This window comes from Argopecten irradians, chromosome 12, assembly GCF_041381155.1.
Source record: "Argopecten irradians isolate NY chromosome 12, Ai_NY, whole genome shotgun sequence".
In the NCBI taxonomy this organism is placed as follows: domain Eukaryota; kingdom Metazoa; phylum Mollusca; class Bivalvia; order Pectinida; family Pectinidae; genus Argopecten; species Argopecten irradians.
This window is the reverse complement of record NC_091145.1, coordinates 21,701,575-21,721,172: the sequence shown is the minus strand read 5'-3', so window position 1 is coordinate 21,721,172 and position 19,598 is coordinate 21,701,575. Positions and strand designations below refer to the sequence as shown.

At 37.4% G+C, this 19,598-nt stretch overlaps 1 protein-coding gene across 5 annotated transcripts in view; it reads right to left on the bottom strand.

The window, feature by feature from the left end:
• Positions 1-16,616, bottom strand: part of LOC138336179 (protein piccolo-like) — a 67,197-nt gene extending 50,581 nt beyond the window's left edge. For all 5 annotated transcript variants that reach the window (XM_069285521.1, XM_069285524.1, XM_069285525.1 and 2 more), the window contains exon 1: positions 15,423-16,616. In XM_069285521.1, the coding sequence (XP_069141622.1) occupies positions 15,423-15,862 (440 nt within the window). In that variant the 5' untranslated portion in view covers positions 15,863-16,616. The remainder of the gene's footprint in view (positions 1-15,422) is intronic.
• Between the last annotated feature and the right edge of the window lie 2,982 nt (positions 16,617-19,598).

Below are 19,598 nucleotides of genomic sequence, written 5' to 3'. Positions count from 1 at the left end.
TGATACACCGTCATAGTTCCATCTATATATACCACGGAATATATCTTCATTAAAACATATATATGAAAAATTATTTCTTACGTCAATGCTTCATGACGTTTTGGGACTAGGTTATACTTAATAATCATTATACAGTTCTTTCAAAACTGCCTTTTAAAAATAGGCTATTTCCTTGCTCCGGATAATTACTTGTCCTTTGAAACAAATTGATAAAGAGATATTGTGCATCCAGTTCTTTGTACAGTTAGTCTAGATCTGAGGTGATATTTAGCACCATCCAAAGTCAAATTTAAAAAAAATATCGGATAGCTTTACATAATTATACATACTTATACCTTGTGAACAAACAACATCAATATATCCTTATGTCGTAGAGGAGACACTATTGCCGTATTGCTCCAGTAAAGAGTCAAACATCAGTAATTGCATTATCGCGAAAAAGAGCTGTCAGTTTTGCTTTTGTTATCTCGAGTATTACGCGCCAATGGAATAGACATTATCTCGACTACACCATGCGACTCGACCTGGCACTATCTCGAGTATTAAACACTAATATACTCGACTGTTTGTGACATTGACCATACGTAAAACACAAGCCAGGCTGTCTGAACGCCCCGCGTCCCATAGGTCCCAATCGAACGTGCAATGCGCGCTCCATGCCCGTTCATGTTCACGGATCGATAGCACAGGGAGACACCGTAGGCCTTAATGAAATTCTTAGCTTTCAGCTATTCGGACTTGTGCTTTGTTTGCTGAGAACAAAATCGATTTTCCTACTCAAAGACCAAATCAAGAATTTATATCATAATTTGATAGAATATAGCTCTTCAGAGCGGAAAGAAATGTAGGTAATGTTCTGCAAAAAATACATCTATAACTGAATAGATATTCTCCTCGAGTGATAAGGCGAGAACAAGGCGGGAGAGTGATTGGATCTCTCTTTCTTGGCTTTATAAAGGATATGAAATTACCTAACTACATTTTACACATACCTAAAATGTCCATAATATGTCGTCTGAACATAAAGGAAAGCTAACAAGACTATTATACATACTACCACTGGCCTACAAAAGACTAGTGATGACGCGATACAAAGTAAACACAATACGATCGTATCACTTGTCTGTCTGGCTGATAGTGTCACACAAGTTAATGGCTTCACTGGTTCTCCATCCGAAACTCTGTTTACAAAGTATAAAAGTTACTAACAAGTTCATACGACACTCATGTAATTCATTAGCTATCATCAATCACTTTCACGGTATTGTAAAAAGGATACACAAGCAACTTTAAGATTCAGACTTTGCAATACGACTTTTTCATTTTTTAAAGGTGCCAGTGATGATGGACATACCATACTACTTTTTGCTCTTTTCATAAGACTCGTTAGTGATAAGAGGATAGTATGTACATTGTATAACTTTTTCAATCGTCTTAGCGTATTAGGGAGGGGAGCCATACCACTTATTATCCTTCAGGAGCGATTTTAGTCAGGGACACCACACTATTTCTATCCATAAAACTTTCATAAGTGTGAATATGCTTCTCACTTAAACGGCTTGGAAAATTATAGGCAAATAATCGAAAATTAACAAAAGATAACATTTAACTTGTTTAATGTCATCTATGTATCATCAAAATACTATTTTTTTATATTCAAAATCTGTATAAAAACTCATTTATATATATTAATATCATTATAAATTGAAATGGAAGCGCAATGCAATTGAATACATATAATATCAATATTGTATAAAGTTGTCAATTTTGTTGCTTGCATTGTGACTGATGAAGAAAGTTAAACATATAAATATTATGCTATACACACAATTAACTGTTCTATCTATAAAGGTTAAGCATCGTTTCAGAAATATCGACTGTCATCAGACACTGTTAATGGGGTATAACTTCTAGGAGTTTCCTACATTAGCAAGCAGGAATTGGATGTCATCTGTATAGACAGATCTTTATGAGATATGATCACATACGAATAATAGCAAAACAAACATCGTATGACGGAGAAGATTTGGTATCAATATAGAGACAAATGTAACGGAGAGAACATTTACCTCTTACTGAACTTTTCATTTCATCATCTTCACAAAGTTGTATTCTATCATTGCACTAACGTCTTCAGGAGGATCAACTTCACAATTTTTTTTTTAATTTTTTATTACGTGGCGAGGAAAATCGCAAAGCGCTCCTCCGAAAATATCCGAACGTTTCCCTTGCCTCTCTTTTGCGATGGTGCCTTGAGCATGTCGGTTGATATCGCGCGGTCTGATTGTTTAACAGAGATAAAACAAGCATTGATTGTGTCGGTGCCGGTACTCCATCTCCTGATCTCGGCAAACATACCTTACCCGCGAAAGCTCCATAAGGCGAGCAATCAAGATAGATCCACGCTCCGCGCCTAATAATGTTAAGTAGGCATAAAATTTGATTAGATATTTGTCAGAGATAAACCTGATTTACTCCTTATAAGGGCTGATCCTTAATTAACAACCGACAAAACAACATACGCGTGATCAGCAGAAAGCGCGCTTTCACAGACGCTTGGGTTTACATAGTTACATATACATCTTGCATAACCAATCCAGAATATGCATCATACGTCTGTCGTATAAATAGCGGTATAACGAATATCCGTACATAAATTGTATTACACTTTCAATTTAAAGTTTCACATTTTGTTTAATAGAGAATATAAAGAACCAGTGTTTCTTGTGTGAAAATCCTGCAATCATAAATATCATATTTGAAATAAAAACAGTCTTACAAAACAATCTATGTAATCTTAGCAACGATTTACACAAAGACGCTTTTTTTCAAAAAATAGTATCAAATATTTAATCTTATTTTGTAATGTATAATTGATGAATTAAACAATGTTTTCTTATATTGCTGATTACTTTCTATAATTATGGTCATACCCGCACAAAAAAAAGGTTTTATTTGTTGAGAACTGGGGCATTGGATGACCAAAACCAGTGTGTTTTACAAAATATAGACCATTTCATAGTGCTTGTATGGTGTCTCTTGACGTGCAAATACAGCCGGTCTCTTAAAACTGATGACGACATTAGGACATCAATGGTTTTCAATATATTCAAATTATACGTTTATATCATTCATACACCAAAAAATATGATTGCATGCCTTTATATACCAAAACCTCTTTTTTGTTGTTCGTGTATGTCAAAGGTAAAGCCTTTTTGAATGTTTAACATGATTTATGGGACACCCTGAATATGTACCCAGCCTACTGTACTTCTAATCTAAACACTTCATCTGAGTTGTACTATTTCCCTTTACACTAATCACAACATATCGATAGTAGGTTACCTTTGTATATTTATCATTTCTGGGAGATGATATCAGGGAACAATGACCTTGAAAAGCTATTGATGATGTTTCTTTTTCTTTAACGAATGCACACTTCTGAGTCGCGAGTTCGAAGCATTACCATTTCCATATATAAATGACTTCCCTCAATCTCTAAAACCTTAAAGTATTTAATGACATATGTTTTAAAAATATGTACAAAATTCAAATCTATGTGTAATCACATTTTACCGCATAACTCCTCTGTTTGATTGGAGTTGTTATTAAATGTATTGCCCGTTACAATGCACGAGCACAGGTTAGTATTTGAATAGTAACCTGTTTCGGGCATGTGCACGAGTTGGTATTTGGTTATCAACCTGTGTCCGTGCATAGCTGTAGAGTATGGAACATGGTTAAGACATACCACAGTTTGTTACATCGATAGGCTGCATGGGGCCTGGATCACAGGGGCACATAAAATCAACATTGGAGAAACGAACGTTCCTTGCATCATTATTTAAAAATCAACGAAATTTTAGGTGTATTGGCAAACGATATCAAAGAAATAAATACTGACACATTTCTCTTATTCCTCATTCCATGATGAACCTATAGCTGGAATTCATCAAAGTAATTTAACTACCGATCCTTTGCTCAGTGATCACAGCTCTATATTACAACTCAGCAGTTACATAGTATTAAATTATCTAAGGATCAACCTCAATCTAATGTGTATGCTAGGAAGGAATGACAAAAAAATCGCAGAGTTCTCTAAATAAACCGCGAAGTAATTAAATTTATGATGATATTATACTCTGAATTTTGTGTTGTGTCTCCATAATATAAAAGATCTATTCAAGTTAATCCTTGTAATTCAATGTAACCCAATTTCTTGAGGGACCTTTTTTACTATGAAATTATTACACCGGAATTTCAAGCAATCAAAGACAGAGTTACAAAGGGCAGCGTCATTTGCTATGTTATGGAGTAATAACATGACTTTTAAGCCAATGAAAGTGTTTGTTTCTAAAGAAATTGAATTATTTATATGTCAGGCAAACTAGAATAATAAATGTGAGTACCAGCACCTTATGGCAGTATCACGTGTAAGAATTGATGAATAAACCTCCAAGATATGACATTCCATTCCAGGATTCCTTGGAGTCGTGCCCGCGTCCTCTGTATCATGGGAGACAACACGTGTTTTAGATGGGATTTCTTCTCACATCAACAAATCACAACCAACACGACGAGGTCAAAGGTCATCTCTCGTTTCCCACATTTTACCTCGGCTTCTGTGTATGAATGGCCCTGTGGAAGATGGTATTGATCCTTTGCCGTAAAGTATTGGCATCCATTCAACATTTAAACAATACGGGCCAACTATATCTAGCAGAAGATGTGTTTAAGCATTATGTAAGGCAGGCTAAACGTTAAAACTACCCCGCGCAGCACATCCACATCAGTGGCAAGCTTGAAGAGCGAGGCAATATCAAAATTGAATATAATGTAGACAGGTGCTCCGTTTTCTCTACGTAATCAAATTTCCCTGACATGTAACCCCCTCAGTAGGAATATGGACCGGTTACAATTTTATTTGTTTGTGCAATAACTGAGCTCTCAGACAATTACTTCTTCAAACAGGAGGTGGGTCTGTCTTCTATCACGTTAGGTATTGATGATCTAACATAACTTATAGTCAGGCCTAGAGTGTGGTATTTGTATATCACGTCCGAGTCTAAAGCTGATAATACTTAAGAGTGATAGAACTGTTCACTATCAGAAAGTATCTGTTAAAAGTCGTAGATTGAAAAAAAAACAATTAAGCAGAATTTACTTCTCACCCTAGGATAAACGTTATCTTTCTGGATATTGTTTCACATGCAATTATGACTTTCTGAAGTGTATATCATTTTGAGAAGTTTTAATTCGATTGTGGAAAAATCCTAAGATCTCTCTTGTTCAGTATTATATATATTTTATTTGATGTACATGTATAAGCACAGTAAAATAGTGGCAGGTTACGGACTTATGGATCCTTACCATTCATCCACTTTCATAAGAGGTATCTTTCAATACTTTCACACTATTGTTTTTATTTTTTTATTTTATTTTTTCGTTTCATACCATTCCTTCTGTCCATTTATTTTCCAAACTCATGCATACTTTTAGCATTTCAGCTTAGTAAAGAAACATGTAAAACATTATATGGTTTTATGTTTATGTTAAGGAACAAGCCTGTGATGGGTCAAAGAGGCCTCAGGCCTACAAGTTAGATCTTGACGACAGGTAACAGGAAACAAGTTACTGTACCTTTTGCTATTGTTCCCACTACTCAAATTCCACTGTGATCTGTTTATGGTGGTGCATGGTTATTGTCAATTAACGCTTATACCCCTATCAAGCCTCAGATGCTGCTTTCCATATGTAATTTTCCATACTTTTATGTTTATACTCACCTACATGTGACCGATTTTATATCGCAGTAATAAAAGTCTGTCGGTGCCCCGATTAGGATCAATGCTCATTTAACTCTCAATATCAATCAGTTGAAAAATAGACATCATAAGCTGCAAATGATACGATATTATGAGAAGGCTGATGACATTCAATCACAATAAACTGTGATAATGGGTTGGTAAAAACTACCATAGAGCAAGAAGATAGTTCGGGTATTCCCCAGGGCGCACAAAAACGAAACTGTTGATAAAATAAGAAAACCATGATTCAAATCGAAATAAATTAACAATATCAGCATTGAACAGCAATCGTTGTATTATTCAGTGATAAAGAATCATATTTTGAAATTAAAAAGATAAATGAAATATAAATAGGCATGAAAACATACTAATTTCCTGTACATTCTGATGTGATTCGAAATAATATTGTACAAAAGAGATTTAATATAAATTAAAACCTTTCTACAAACAAAACAATATGATGTGTCTTCTACAAACAAAACTAAGGTACAAATTCCAGAGTAAATAAAGTGCCTCAGACAAGTATGAGATCCATGCGACACCTTTCAAAGAAATATAAGTCATGGAAAAACATTGAGTAGCTATTTAGTCCATGGACCAACTTTGTATGGCAGTGACTCAAACATTGTCCTCGTTTGCCTATTATATTGAACGGCGCTGCCTCGAACATTGTCCTCGCGTGCCTTTGCCCTTCCTCGCGTGACTTTATTCTTGAACGGTACTGCTCCCTCCGAACATTGTCCTCGCTTGCCTTTGCCCTTGCTCATGCTCATGTACCTATATTCTTGAACGATATCACCTCAAAATGGCCTTCTTTGCCTATATTCATGAACGGAAACTTTGTCCTCGCGTGCCTTTGTCCTTGCTTACGTGCTTCTATCCTCGAACTGCCTCAAACATTGGCATCACTTGCCGATATCCTTAAACGTCTGTACAGCATAGTCCTTTGTGTAGGACAGATTACCATATTTTCTATTGAAGCTGAACCAAATCCAATGAAACAAATTAGCCTTGAGGACAAAAATTAAATATTAATAACCCCTTCACGATAATTGACAGAGTCTAATTGTGATATCGATTCTTACAAAAGGAAACGGAGTCTCGGGGCAAATATTTCATGTAAATTTCATCACCAAGACGGAATCGTACCGAATCGCACTCCGCTTTGAACGATTAAGCTTGTGGCCTTTTACATTTGTATTAATCTCTCAGTTGAGCTTTGAGTTCTAGTGATGGTGATTGAACATGACTGAATTATTTACATGCGTCGGAATTTAGTAACAGTTGTCTCGTCCGCAGAATGGTTCAGCATTTCACATGTACAATTATAAAAATGTTTTAAGAAGGATTGGATACTCAGAAATTTGAGTTCTTCTTGTCCTTTTTGCGATGAAATACGTTGCATTGACTTTCCATAGCAAATGATGCCACGAAATCATGTTAATAGTTGTACTCCGCTAGTTATTTTACAGTAACGTGCTCTTAATTACATCCCGACAACCAATATAGCACAATAAATGCGGAATAAAGGTGTTACTTGTAGGGATAACAGAAGGCTATGTATCACATAATTCTATATATAGAATAAAATACGTCATAAAATAACCAGACATGACTCGTTTACAATTACGCAATGCCAATAAATTGCAGACAATTGTATTTGGTTAGCTCTGTGCAAATTCTAACCACGCTGTGGCGTGTTTAGGGCATGTCCAGTTTTAGAATATGTTGCAGCTTTAATGCATCACTGCCTTTATGTAACCTTTATTATTTATATTTTTTAATAAATCGTTGCATCAACAGTCGCTTTCATTACTGCAAAAATATGCTTTATCTGAGAATATTAGCATTACGTTAAAATAATATCTGTTAATAGCTGCTATCTATCTTAAAAGGGATATCATTTTTAACAGTTAAACACATATTTAGATCATCGTGCTTAAAACCCATTCAGTGAACTAACCTGATTTTATTACGTAAAATCCATGGCCATTTACCCAGGTAAGCCGAACATGTTGTAATTTACTGGCCGGTAACACGGATTGTCCTAGCCTGTATTATTACACAGGAAACGGCTTCAGAAGAAAAACGTTTTTACAACTCCATCCAGATCAATGGAGCCTGTCAGCTTAAAACCAGGATCAATATAATAACAGTTTCTCTTTTGAACGTAATCTAATTCGGCTTATACCCCGAGGCTTAGATACGTCTGAAGGGACCGGCTGAACATCAATCCCTGTATTTAAGTATGATGCGCTCCGACATCGCCGGACCACTCTCCTCACCGAAGGCCTAAGGAGTATCATTGGCCAAAATTATAAATTTCATGAGCGGTTGAGCAACCATATCATTTCCTAAAACAGCTTCCTTAGCAGTTTTCAAAACCCAGATGTTTGCATTTGTCCAACATGGTACAAGATAGATGGAGTGTGGGCGAATGGCAATTGGCAACTTCTTTGTTTTATGGTAAAACCCAGCAACCCTGCCTCGTGCAGTGATTAAAATATATAGACGACACCATCAAAAACACACTGCTTACAGGGAAAGCCGACATTAAAAGACTATAGCTGTCAATAGGATGGCCATAAACAAACAAACTAGCCAACATCTTGTACCGAAGGGTCATGCCTCGACAGATTTGAGAAACATTATTGTAGCAGGCATTAGCAGCAAGCACTAACTTTAGTGTCATATACGATGATGATGGTCAAAGTAAAGTGTGAAATACAAGTGCTGAACATGACCATATTGTCTGAAAATATGAATAGCATTTTCTTGTCTTTAATCTTCATCCTCCAGTCAAGTCAAACGATAGAGACATGAGAAGTATTCAGGTGGAGAAACTAAACGCTGAAATCTGAGATAAACGAGTCATAACAAACCTCGTTATGCATGATGGTTAAATTTCTGCACAATTAGATATCAGTTTTGAGTACACTGTGCCTTACTTGGTATATTTCGCGGTATATTTCGAAGCGGCAACACTATAGTCATCGTTATTCTCAGCTCTATTTGATATCGACCTCTGTCACACCGACCATAAATATTTCTTCTATAAGCTGATATAACACTAGTTTCTTTACATTAGTAGGATATTAGAAAGCTTGAATTTAACACTGATCAATCGCGGTCGTCTGAGGTCGATTTATTCGTGCCAGGTAATTAGTAAGTATTGTAGTTTGATAGACTTGACAGGTCTATTTCCACTACACGGGAATATACTGGGTCAACCTTTACCATGTAAACGGTACCATACATTACAACAATGGTCTTTTATCTGCGCTAACAAGGTGTGGAATCGATCTGGATACATAACACTGACTAGGTCTATTATTTATTAATACGTGTACAATTGATTATAATAACGGACATAGAATCCGTAAAAATGCGTTTTATTGGAATTTCAATTAAACTGCTCTCTGAATCTGCTGCACTAGATTACGTGATAAAAATATGATATTAATGAAGCATAAGCAATAATTTTTTTCTGATAATCGTTAGCGTTGACGTCTAATTTCCATATAAACCTTTCTCTACCATTCAAATTCTACTCGGGTAATGTTCAGCCACACCAAGTATCCACAAAGTAGAAATATTTCCAGTCGCCCTCTATAATTCATGACCGCGTTCGGAAACGTATTATACGTATTGTCGGTAGAGATCGCGTATCAAACATATTGTTGCTGATGCTGCTTCGTAGTTGCAATGGGGGACTCTGTTAACACGTTACATTTGTAATCTAGTTTGTGATTGGCATTGCTTGCCGCTAAGGAGCAACACAGATGAATAGGATGGATTATAGAGGTATGAGTTTCATATTGCATAACAGCGTAACGATAGTATAGTGTGTGTGCTCAAACAAACGACAACTATCACAACGAACAAAGTGCAAATCCATGAAATACACTTTCTTGCAATCAGTCAAATTTATCACATAGCAGTCTTGGAGCGACCCAAAAAATGGTCATGCGTATATCATACGTATTCTCTTTAAGCATGTTAAAAATGTAAATTTCCTGGTTACACATATGACTGTTGTTGCTTAATACTAAGGCAGGTGTATCTCCTGTTTGGAGTTGCATGCTCAAACCAATATTTTCAATAGAAGAAAATGTGGTAATCGATAAAAGGTAAATTAGCAATAAAAGTGAAAACAGTTGCGTTGCGTATTCAAAACGTGTATTTCAAAAGGACGTTTCTTTGTCCTCAGACCTGTGTATTGAAAACTTAGATGGTCCAATGAACACCAATTAATGAGATGGTATTTGTTTATGGTCGGGGAAACAAGCTGCCGGACAAGACCAGCACTGCAGTTGGACAGGTTATGTATTGTTTACAAAATTCGACAATACGTGGCAATATGAACAGCTAAAGTGTATTATTTCAGATACACAGTGAATAACAAATTACAGCATATCCCCTCGGCACTACGGGCTATATTTTACAACCCTGCATTCTGTCGATAATCAAGTGAAACTTGAATTCCTTCATAATGCATAAATAAGCTCGTAACAATAAAAATGATTTGAAGATCAGAGATACTGAGTCGATGGGAATACCTTCTCTGTATAACCCCTCGCCTCCCTCTCTTCGCTATTGATTCGCCACAGCGCCTGATAGATTGTTATCTGTTGTTTACAACATGACGGTCGTTCTGCTCACACAGTTTGTCGACGTCACGTTCGATCCCACTTCTTTGCTCCCCCATCCCCCCTCTCCATTCCTGTTGCCCTTCGGTATCGATTTGTAATTAAGAGTTATTCAATGACACTTTTTCGCCACATGTCTGATATTTTTATGAGAATTGCTATTGTTTTCATTCCCATTGCCGTTAGCGATGGAGATGGTGAGGATTTGCTTAATCTAAGTTGAGACAGCCGATCATGAAAAGTCAGGCCCTACAGTTTCCAGTTTCACCGGATGCTGTTCTCTATCGGTACGTTTTTTATGTGATCGACAGTGACCATGTTACTACTGATGGTTAGGAAACCACTCTAGACAAAAACAGGGTGGTCTGATTCCCGAATACCACATTTGGTGCGTTTATACATTACGCTGTTTGGGTTTTTCTTCACTCATTCGGTATTTAATTCAAAGCTGTATAACCATGCACTTGATATGGGATTTTGAGACATAATGCATGTAATTTTAGTCTTTAACTTAAATTCATGTCATGGGCAGATCTCCGTCCAAAGAAACGTTACATGCACATTTGTAAAGACCTGTTTATGCTACATGGCAATTATTCCCCGAGCACGATTCATCTTTGCGTTCTGTTATCTTAAGTAACCGTACGCGTTGTATAGTACTGTAAGTATAAGTAGAGGCGGAGCATGATTCCATTCCAGATCGGTAATGTTTTGTACCAGAAAACCAACGTACTGGTGTATAGCGGGGATCGATAACACATTATGTAGCTAAAAGGTAACGATTCCTGTCATTCGCGTTTTCGTCAATGATTGATGGCCCGCGTACTGATTTCGACATAATAACAGTTAATGGTAGTTATACGGTAGTCTTATCCGGTACATCCGGAAAATAGTTCACCTCAGCTCGCCTCAGACACGGAAAACAGTTCGTCTTGTTTCAGACCAGACACGGGGAATTAGTCCATCTCGATTCAGACACGAGGAAACAGTTCGCCTAGTGTTAAGCACTGAAAACTAGTTCTAGTGTTGCAATAACTGTATAACTGCACCAAGAAAAACAGTTACTAAAGTAGAAACCGAAAGCAGGAAAATCATCTTGAGTAAGATCCATGAAAGAGTTTTAAGGTCGACGCAAGAAAATATTGTTCATTGGGTGTTTTTAGCACCAAATAGTTTCAGTAACGTCGTACAAACATGGAAAATAGTTTAGTGTAAACACGCCTAAATGATTCACAGTATGTCGAGTACATTGCATCTGGTGTCACCATTGGGACTTGGTTCTAGTGCAACACTTGGTTAGGAGCTGCAGTGTCATACACGAGCAAATCTCAATGGTATTTATCCAGTATTGTTCAAAGAAAAATAGATTTTTCGGCAATTAACGCGTTATAAGTCCTGCTGTAGTAATACCGGGTACCTAAGGTATTGTTTTTTAATTCCACACACAGCGTACTGAGCAGATGTCATACGGGGTGGTACTTCTATAGAGCAAAACACAGGACCTAATTCAATTAGCGTCAAAAAGGTATTCTACTCGATCCAATGTCTTCATAATATAGGTTTGATCTAAAAGTAAACTATTTAGCTAGTTTGATGTGTATGAAATTAATTCTTCAACGTTTTGTACACGTGTAGGTTTTCTTTGGTGACGTAGAGGGGTTTCCATTGGTTGAATAGAAGTCTGTTACACAGGATCTCCATTAGATAACCATACAAGGCAAGGGAGGTTTAAAGTTTCAGTTCTTTACCATGAGGTGCGTTGCATGTTAAGCGGGGTCTTGAAAGTGTGGATTTACTGCGAACATGACACAGGTAGATCTACACAAATCAGATGTTTTGTGTGGTTTATTTATCTAGAGCTATTTACTCATGTTACCTAAATACGTAATAAACAAACCCACATCTCATGTCCTGGTCTGTGCTTTATAGAGATGGCCACCAAGTTGTGTTTGACCTTCAGTTGACCGATACAACTCGGCCTTATAAACTAAACAATGGCTGCCCGAGACCGAGTAGACAGGTACATGTTTAATTAATCACCGGGTAATTAACTTCTCACTGAAGTACAAACAGATGTATTAGGAACAGGGGACATTACTCGTGGTATCAATAATTTAACAATAATTACTGTGATCCCGAGAGACTCCTGACAATATAAAGTAGGTTCCCAGACCGCCATGTTATAAGGCCTCTTGATTATAGGTAAACTGAGCAGTCAGTAAAAAAATGTTGGTAGTATTTCCTAATCATAAGGTATGTCAGTGGACTTAGCCAATCCCTATATAACACATCCCAATCTAGAAAATATCGATTAGATGAACGAAAGAAAATAAATGAGAAAGTTCTTCGCAGAAAACTCTTCAGAAATATTCTGAACCTGTATTATTTAAACAAACAAAAACATGTTGTCACCTGAAGTATTTCCGAGGAAAGATACTGTATATATATTGAGTTTGTACTCTTCACATTAATTTACGATTAATCCGTTGCTCCGTCATTTTCAGATTTCGCCTTGTGAGGAAGGCTCTAATTTCTGGCCACTGTACCACTAAGCGTTAAATTATATGGGGAGTTTCAATGTCAAGCGACCGGTTTATCGGAGTCTGTGACTTTATAGGAATTCTCTTTCATACAGAATGTCACTAGAAAGAAAGTCATACCATAACGTTTACATATTCTACAGAGTTATATGCTATAGTGACATACCGCCATGATGACACCAAGAAGATACACGTAATACGAGTATACCAGTCTACCAGACTTTTAACATTTAGTAAAAAGTTAACAAATTATAATAAATAAAATTCAAATAATATCTAAAGAAAAATAGTGTCAGAAAATAGAAATCAGAAAATGAATATAAGTTGCATTTTGGTGAAGATTTAGACAGAATTTCGAATCGGTGCACTAGTGAAATTCTACAAATACAGCTCTTTTCCGTGAGTGTCCAATACGACAAAATGATAAGTGGTAGATCTAGTTGTTTTCCGACAAAGTGTCAATGCTGATTGAATGATAACGGATAATAAACGCTCGGAGTTTAGGCTGAAATCTTTTCAGCATAAGCTTTTTATTGATTCAGATGCCAAGGCGAATGGTACATTATTGATCAATATTTTTATTTATCAATGATAAGTAGGCCATTGGTAAGCGGAAGTGGACCATCGTGGCGAGATAATGATGTTGTATAGGGCCATCTGTCCGCGATAACATAACGATTCACACATTATCATCTATGTATATGTGTGACTAAGACCCGACTGACACATGTTGACGAGATTCGGTTTGATTTGGGGACCTTGGTCGTCAAGGAGTGATGAAGACATTTGGGGATAGTGGTATATGGTGATAAAAGCGTCAGTTTGGATGATACTGTTAACATTTTAATTTGGTTTTATTTTGGATGGTTCCTTTATTTATGGTGTTCTCCAATGATTCTATATCAAAACATGTTTTTCTATTGTTCGTTGAAAACAATATATCTATAGGGCATAGGATATAAGACCTAGTTTTTGTGGGGTGCTCGGAAGTCTTGAGGGAATATCTAAATTCGAAAGGTAAATGCGGTACTTGTTCCGAGGATTGTCCCCTTTAGTTCGGAAGTATGTTGGATAACGAATTTAGAAATTAAAGGAACAAGCCATACCTAATGATTTCGTAGTGTTAGGGGGTAAAGAAGGCGACCATGTCGACATTTAGAGGGCTATGGGTTAATCCTGTAGTAATCTGGATTCTGAAAAGAACATCTAGGATTCATTTCAGTTTAATTATCCAGCAGGTGGTTGTAACACGGCCGTGTGTCTGGTAAAATCGATATTGATTACTAATGTCATACGCTGGCTAGGTCAATATTTCTCAATGTGATAGCGTCATCAACCTGTAACCACATGTCATACTGTCTGTGTCCTTGGTAGCAACATACCAATGTATAAATCGGTTAATTAATAGGTGTTAATATCATTTATTTAAAACGCACCTTGTAAATATTGATTATGACGAGTTCAGATTCGCTATACAATTATCGCCTATGAGAAAACACGTACGTGATAGTAACGTTAATCATAAAACGACTTAAAAGGACTGAAAAGATATGGCTGATCAACTCTGAATTATTAAACATTGAAATTAATTCAAAATTAAAGACTTTGGTAAATTAATTATAGGGTCAAACAACTTGACAACTCCTGACGACGTTGGTGGTGGCGTACGTAAGATACATATATACAGATAGACCAATTCTAAAACATTAACCGTTTGAGTCATATCTACATTAACCGACTCATTATCGGACGAGGTGTCATCAAGGAAATATGATCGCCGTGTGAGAGATGTATGGATATTATCAGAAGGTAACATGGAACCTTGGCGGGATGGAGACACGGACGTGACATGTAGCAGGATAAATAACATCCACTGACACCATACCAAACTTAATATCGACTGGTGAGGGTAACAAAAAACTGTAACAATGTGTACAGAGAACAGTGAAAATGAAACGCGGATAAGAACCATGCGTCCAGGAAGTATAAGCGTTTTTCAACTTCATAGATGAAACTCTTCAAATAAACAAATCCAGGAAACAAAATCATCTGAGAATCCGGTACTTATTCATCTTGAAATTAAATTCTGAACGGCTTACAGATTACGACATTTCCCAGTAATCTCCATCAATCTTTCTTCCTTCAATTACTAGTAAATAGTTGACAAATGCCACAGAATCCATATTGATACTTTATAGACATCAAAATAACAGGGCAGAAATTCTGTTTATTCGAAACAGTTCACAAATATCAACAATTACAATTACGTTCTCTTTGACGTTCTCGATATATTAATTGCTAAGGATGAACAAAAACCAAATCAAATTGAAAAACTATTGTCGTCATCTAAATCAACTTTTAGTTCAAAAGAAAAACATTGAGGGCTATAACTACGGACAGACATTGAGGCATTAACTATACGTTACCTGATCCGTTTCTGCTCCTCCTCCTGAAGTTCTTTAGCCCGACCAATCACAGAGCGAATTTGTTTGATTTCCTCCTCGGACAGGTGCGCCAGGTCAGGCTCCGGAGGGTCCGTGGGGGTAGGGAGGCGTGTGGAGGATACGGACGAACGGCGTTTGGATCCGAATGACTGTACGGACTGCCATTCGGAAGTCGGGGTAGTACAATCCGATGGTATACTACTCGTCTCATTACCCATAGTACTACAGACCCACGTGGAAATGACATCGAGGAAAGTATTTATCGCACATGATATAAAACACAGCAAACCTAACAATGCTCTCCGGTAAGATAGGATAAGGTACCACACACGGCAGTGCCATAACGCAAAGAAAATCAGCCGTATAGGGCTTGGAACAACACTTCCATTGGTAGCTTCAAGGACACACGGAAATCTCAGCATCGAATAACACTAAGGCTTATTTTGTAACGAAGGGAATACATCCAGCCCCCAGAAAGCCATCGTTTCTAGTCATTGTCTCCAAAACATAAATCAGACGGACACGAATTGGAACCATTAGATATGCCCCAATAGAAAGCAGCCTCATCCAATAGCGTATACACACACTAAATAATATGATTCTACATCTTCACTACACAACGTGCGTGAATGTCATATCAATAATTAATCCACTCTAGTAAGATCGGGCTACAGACGACATTTACCGGGAACTATCCTTCCCGCGCTATAGTAATCTCTACACACCATGGACAGCTCCGACTGAGAGGAGACCCACAGCGAAACAGCATGATGGTAACGCCAGCTTTGGTCGAGAGCCACTGTGTGTGTATATTGTCTTTCCAAGACTGCGCTGCTGCGGCTTGCAAAATATTCAATACATCAGTGGTCGTCAAACTCGTCCTATATCGATTTGCTAACCCGTGTATTTCAAAGACCAACTTTCACGTAGGTTCGCTGAGGCTTCCGTCCTCCACGCATGCGTACATGAAATGTACATTATACAGTAATGCTAAAAGATTTAAGTCAATAAAAGCTAAAAGCAATAACCTGGTAGAAAAGCGTAACAATAAGGCGCACGATTAGCAGGAAGCCTTAAAGAAGGACTAACGCTGTCTCAACACGACGTTTGTTCATGTAAAACAAAACGGATGTGACCATACCAGTGTGGACTATTGGCTATGCTAATTAATGGAGGACCATGCCACTTGGGCTAGCGTGTTATGTATACCCTTAACAGTCTTGTTACCATCAATATTGTATGAACGTTGCGACAGCGGTCCCCATCAATGGATAAAGCTGCCATTTATAAACATAACCCAATGCGTGTTCATCTTCCCAACACAGCTACAGCTAGCACAAAAAATAGCTTGTTTATTAACACTACATACCTGTATTGGTGTGTAGGTATGACTTTGATATTGACTAGCGAAGGCAATACTCTAGATATGTAATAAGGCGAACTCTCAAGTCATCAAGGAACCCTCTATATGCATTGTATGTGACTGACCCACCAGGGTTATCAGACTCTACCGCAAGTAGCCTACATGCATATGTATGACCTTGACCTTGATCCCTTTTGGTAAAGCTTTTGTGTGGTTGTAAAATTGTTTCAAACAATGTTTTGACAAAATGTTTGTCACTCGAATATTCAATCTGTAACTAAAAAACTTTTTTTATTTTCTTAAGATTGAAATCCAAGATGGCAGCTAAATCTCAGAAAATTACACATCAGTTCTAGACGGCATAGGGAATCATCCTACTTTGAGAAAACAGACAGAAGGACGGACGGACAGACCACCTGATTACTGTAGGACACCCGCATCTCGATGTGGGGTACTAATTATCCTTGCATGTATTCTAGTTAATATATTGCCGCTTATCTGACCTGTGCTTTGCTGCTTTAACTACAGCAATTTACCTAATATAGAGACCGCAGAACTAAATGATTTCGCTATATACGATATATTAACGTTTGCCACTGTCCAGGTTAAATGGAGTTTTCAAGTCTGGTCACCTGTCACTAATTTTGAAGAATACATGTACCTGTGAATAAAAGGAAATTAAGATCTACCATCTTGCTAAACTTTTATGTGGGGGTGCCATCTTATGTTGAATTCCGCACCAAATATTGACCAAAATATTCATGAAATTCCAATTTTGATTACCTCCCCCTGTCAGACACACACTTGACAGAATATCTTTATATATTTTACATCTACATGTATTGCCCAACCCACATATCAAACATTTGAAACTTACGCGCCCTGAATACCCAATCAGCAGGCTCCGAAACATTCACCTCTCTATTTTTGGTTTGATTCAGCGGTCCCTATATAATGGTACACTAGCAGATCTAGACTCGTACACCTCGTGATTAGATCGTTAAAGGCGACAACAATTGATATTCTATCTCTCTTCCTATAACGTCTTCATTGAATCAGCCCTTTTTTTTGTGTCTTTTTTTTTTTGTCTTGTGTTGATATTTCTCTCTTAGACACACCATAGTATAGCACTCCGCACGAAGGGAATCGGACGACTGCATGGTTCGCCCGTTGTCAGTATAATGTGACCGGGTGAAATGTGACGTTTGATGTCATTGGCGGCATTATGGCAAGAGTCTTACTATTACAAGGGGACATAGCACGGGTATATACATGTAGTGATACTACAAAAACGTACCGACATTCTCACACACAACTCATTGGATACAGGGAATCTCGATCTGAAATGATCCTGGTTGTTAATAGGACGCTAATCAACCAACCAATCAACTATATATGTATGCATGTACCATACATGAACAGTTTTTCATGCGACCCTGTCAAATGCCACATAGTTTGTATACTAAAATATATTACTTCGCATAATTCGGAGAAATGTATGTTATTACAAACAAGCTTTGCACGCAGTTATTTAGTTGGGTTGTAATTTGTGTGTCCATTTAAATACTGTTCACAAATTAAGAAGTCTGAATTCCAATCAACATGCGCTATTGACATATAACTTTATAATAATATTCGGTTATACACTAGTGTACGCTCCTCGTCTGTTAATAACAAGAGGCCCAGTGGGCCTGTATCGCTCACCCGGTTGAATATTGGATGATTGTTTCTTTTCTGAAGGAATTTAAAGATTTACCTCTAAATTCCCTGTTGGTCCCTACTCTCTCTGCTGTAGGAAGGGGGGGGGGGGGTAAGAGCAAAAAGTTATACAAACTCTGTTCCCCTTCCCCCAAGGATTTTTCTGGCCAAATTTGTTTAGAATGCATGTGGAACCCTATGACAAGCAGCGTTTTAAAGGAAATGTTGACGGACGGACGGACGGACGGACGACGGACGCCGCGCCATGACATAAGCTCACCGGCCTTCCGGGACAGGTGAGCTAAAAACTAACACGATTGTACATCGTTTGTTAATAAATACAATCATGATTGTGCCTCGTCTGTCAAAACATACAATCATGATTGTGCCTCGTCTGTTAATACATGCAATCATGATTGTGCCTCGTCTGTTAATACATGCAATCATGATTGTGCCTCGTCTGTTAATACATACAATCATGATTGTGTCTCGTCTGTTAATACATGCAATCATGATTGCGCCTCGTCTATTTATACATGCAATCATGATTGTGCCTCGTCTGTTAATACATACAATCATGATTGTGCCTCGTCTGTTAATACATGCAATCATGATTGTGCCTCGTCTGTTAATACATGCAATCATGATTGTGCCTCGTCTATTTATACATGCAATCATGATTGTGCCTCGTCTGTTAATACATGCAATCATGATTGTGCCTCGTCTGTTAATACATACAATCATGATTGTGTCTCGTCTGTTAATACATGCAATCATGATTGCGCCTCGTCTATTTATACATACAATCATGATTGTGCCTCGTCTGTTAATACATGCAATCATGATTGTGCCTCGTCTGTTAATACATGCAATCATGATTGTGCCTCGTCTATTTATACATACAATCATGATCGTGCCTCGTCTGTTAATACATGCAATCATGATTGTGCCTCGTCTGTTAATACATGCAATCATGATTGTGCCTCGTCTGTTAATATATACAATCATGATTGTGCCTCGTCTGTTAATACATGCAATCATGATTGTGCCTCGTCTGTTAATACATGCAATCATGATTGTGCCTCGTCTGTTAATAC